The sequence below is a fragment of the Lactuca sativa genome, chromosome 5, assembly GCF_002870075.4.
Source record: "Lactuca sativa cultivar Salinas chromosome 5, Lsat_Salinas_v11, whole genome shotgun sequence".
NCBI classification, from domain to species: domain Eukaryota; kingdom Viridiplantae; phylum Streptophyta; class Magnoliopsida; order Asterales; family Asteraceae; genus Lactuca; species Lactuca sativa.
The window spans coordinates 93,615,922-93,619,752 of record NC_056627.2 but is presented as its reverse complement, the minus strand read 5'-3'; the positions used below and the strand labels follow the sequence as shown (position 1 = coordinate 93,619,752).

At 33.8% G+C, this 3,831-nt stretch overlaps 1 protein-coding gene across 1 annotated transcript; it reads left to right on the top strand.

The window, feature by feature from the left end:
- Window positions 1-2,655: 2,655 nt before the first annotated feature.
- On the top strand, window positions 2,656-3,234 carry LOC111918422 (uncharacterized mitochondrial protein AtMg00810-like). Its single transcript, XM_023914095.1, has 2 exons — window positions 2,656-2,714; window positions 2,796-3,234. Exons 1-2 carry the CDS (start codon window positions 2,656-2,658, stop codon window positions 3,232-3,234), a joined length of 498 nt encoding a protein of 165 aa, XP_023769863.1.
- The last annotated feature ends 597 nt before the right edge of the window (window positions 3,235-3,831 follow it).

Here is a 3,831-nt window from a genome sequence, read left to right as displayed (position 1 = left end):
TTCAATGATTGCGTGATTTTCGAAGCTTGAAGAATGGTGGAGTCGTAAAATTTGGAAATAATCATAAGTGTCAAGTCAGAGGCTATGGGAAGATCACAAATGGACAATTCACAGTGAATCGTGTTGCATATGTCGAAGGCTTACAACACAACTAGATAAGTGTATCACAACTTGTGGTATGAACTGGAAATTAAGTACTTTTTAACGAAGAGGGAAGCATAATTTCGAATGTGTATATAAAAGAAGTTCTGCTGAAATCCAAATGGAAGGGTGATATGTTTACTTTGGATATCAATCCAATAGTGGGTAAACCTGCTGTTTGTCTTCTTTCGAAAGCGACATCAGATCTGAGCTGGTTATGGCGTCGAAGACTTTCACATCTTATCTTTAAAAACATCAACAAACTTGTTGTTCAAGATTTGTTAAGAGGTCTACCTGTACTTAAATTTGATAATGATTCTTTATGTGCAGCTTGTGAAGTTGGCAGGCAACATAAACAAGGTCATCCAATCACAATTGATTTGAAGATTGTTGAACGACTGGAGCTTCTACATATTGATTTATGTGGTCCTTCGACAGTTTCAACTCTCAACAATAAACAGTATATCTTAGTTATTGTTGATGATTTTTCTAGATTCACGTGGGTTTATTTTCTCAGGCTTAAATCCGAAGTTGCATAAATCATGATTGACTTTATCAAGCAAATGGAAAAAATGTTGAAGAAGACGGTTCGAAGGATAAAGAGTGATCATGGAACAGAGTTTTAGAACAATGTTCTTGATTCATTTTTGGTGGATAAAGGCATTTCGCATAATTTTTCATCTCCATATACACCATAACAAAATGGTGTTGTTGAGAGAAGAAATCAATCTCTATGCGAAGCTGCAAGAACAATGCTGGCCTATGCAAATCTTCCACAATATCTTTGGGCTGAAGTAATATCCACAGCATGTTTTACTCAGAATAGATCTTTCATTCATCGTCGTTTTAACATTACTCCTTGTGAAATCATCAATAACAGAAAACCTAATGTGAAATTTTTCCATGTTTTCGGATGCAGGTGCTTTATTAAGAATCCTAAGGATAATCTTTCGAAATTTCAAGTGAAAGCTGATGAAGGGATTTTCCTTGGATATTCGCATAATTCAGTTGCCTATCGAGTACTCAACAAACAAACTCGAAAAGTGGAAGAAACATTCAATCTTACTTTTGATGATTATTATATCAAACAATTTGATAAACATTTTGAAAATCATCCAATTTTACAAGAAAATCATACTGAATCTGAATTTATACAATCCTTGGATATTGATTTTGATTTGATTTTTGACAATTCAGATTATGCTGCAAATGCTGAAGGTAATGCTCCTGATAATCATTTCACTGATGTTTCAAAACTAACTGATGATTTAACATCATCTCCTCATGAATTGGGCGAAAGTATGCATAATGATCCAGTGGAGGGGGAGCACTTGGATTCGAACACTCTAATAGAGGGGGAGCATTCTTTCGAGGGGGAGAATGAGAGAGTAAATGATGATGTTGAGGGGGAGCAATTAAATGACAATATTGAGGGGGAGTTAAATCAAAATAATGAAATTTTTCATGATATTAATGATGTTTGTTCGATTGCAGGATCTGAAAATGATGAATTGTATGAAGATACACCTTTGGACTTCGATCCAGCCTATCCATCAATGGACAAATGGACAAAAGATCATCCTGAGGAGCAAATAATTGGTAATCCACAAGAAGGAGTCTTAATAAGAGCTTAAATTCGTGCAAAGAATGAGGTATTAAATGTTCATCAAGAATTTTGCAAGTTCAATGTTTTTACCTCTAAAATTGAACCAAAAACAGTCAAGATTGCAATGGAACACTCAGATTGGGTTGTTGCGACGCAGTCTGAATTGTCTGAATTTGAACGAAATAAAGTTTGGGGGTTAATTCCTAAGCCAAATGATGTTTCTATTGTCGGATTAAAATGGATTTTCAAAAATAAAACCAACAAAGATGGAAATATTGTTCAAAACAAAGCTAGACTTGTTGTTAAAGGATATTCTCAACAAGAAGGAATTGATTACGAAGAAACTTTTGCCCCTGTTGCAAGACTCGAGGCGGTTCGAATATTTTTTGCTGATGTAGCTCACAAAGATTTTGATGTATATCAAATGGATGTGAAGTGTGAATCTATGAATAGAGAACTCGAAGAAACAGATTATGTGGAACAACCTCCAAGTTTTGTAAACGAAGAACATCCTGAATATGTTTATATCTTAGATAAGGCAGTTTATGGGTTGAAACAAGCACCATGAGCCTGGTGTGCAACTCTTACTTCATTTTAGAAGCAATCCGAATTTAAACAAGGATCAGTTGACCCCACATTATTTCGTAAGAAAGTTGGGAATCATCTAATGCTTGTTCAAATTTATGTTGATGATATTATTTTTGGCTCAACTGACCCTTTTTTTTTCTAAAGAATTCGAAGATCTGATGAAGAGTAAGTTCAAAATGAGCATGATAGGAAAAATTAATAATTTTCTTGGTTTAAATATTCGTCAAAACAGAGAAGGAATTTTCATAAATCAAGATAAATACACAAAGAATCTGCTCGAAAAGTTTGGCCTGATGAATAGCACAAAATTACATGTTCCAATGGCAACTGGCATCAAACTAACTCCTTTGTTAGATAAACCTGTCGTTGATCTTACTTTGTACAGAAGCATGATTAGATCTTTACTTTATTTAACTGCTGGTAGACCTGATATCATGTTTTCTATTTGTAATTGTGCTAGGTATCAATCAAATCCACGAGAATCACATCTCATTCTTGAAAAGAATATCTTTCGTTATCTCAAAGGAACATCTTCGCTTGGATTTTGGTACCCTTCGAATACTGGATTCTTTATTCAAGCATATTCGGATCCAGATTTGGGAGGATGTAATCTTGACAGGAAGAGTACAAGTGGTGGTTGTCAGTTACTTGATGGTAAATTGGTAAGCTGGCAATCGAAAATGCAGACATATGTTTCTATCTCAACGGCCGAAGCTGAATATGTTGTTGCTGCTGCTTGCACATCACAGATAATATGGATTCAAAGTGAATTACGTGATTATGCAATTAACATGAAAAAGATTCATTTATATTGTGATTCACAAAGTGAAATAAGAAGTTGTCATAATCCTGTGCAAATTCGAAGACCAAACACATTGCTCGTCGTTATCACTTCATAAAAGATCATGTAGAGGATGGGAATATTGAAGTTCATTTTGTGAAAACAACTGATCAGTTGGATGATATTTTCACGAAAGCATTGGATGAAAAACCGTTTGTGATGATTTTGTAAGGACTGGGAATGGTTGATGGTAATTCAATTTCATGCGAAAAGGGGATTGAAGGTCGATAATACTAATTCACAGACACGTCATCAACGGATAAGGTTACTGTTCATAAGTCACTCTTCGAATGCTTCGAATTCGTATGATTGGTATTTTTCATCACATCTTAAAACTTCGTAGGTCTGCAACAAGTACTTTTGTGTATTTTGTTTTATTCTTTATTTTCGAAAAATTAAAAACATCAAAAATATTTTCATTTTGTTTTGTTCTTTATTTTCGAAAAATCAAAAACATCAAAAAGATTTTCATTTTGTTTTGTTCTTTCTTTTCGAAAAATCAAAAACAACAAAAAGATTTTATTTCTTCTTTCTTTTAAGTACTTTGTTGTAGCTATTATTGAAGATATGAAGAGGCATGTTTGCAAATTCCTGGGTTAGGTATAGATTTCTAATCTTTGAATATCAATTTTTTTTTAAAACAAGTTAAGATGTC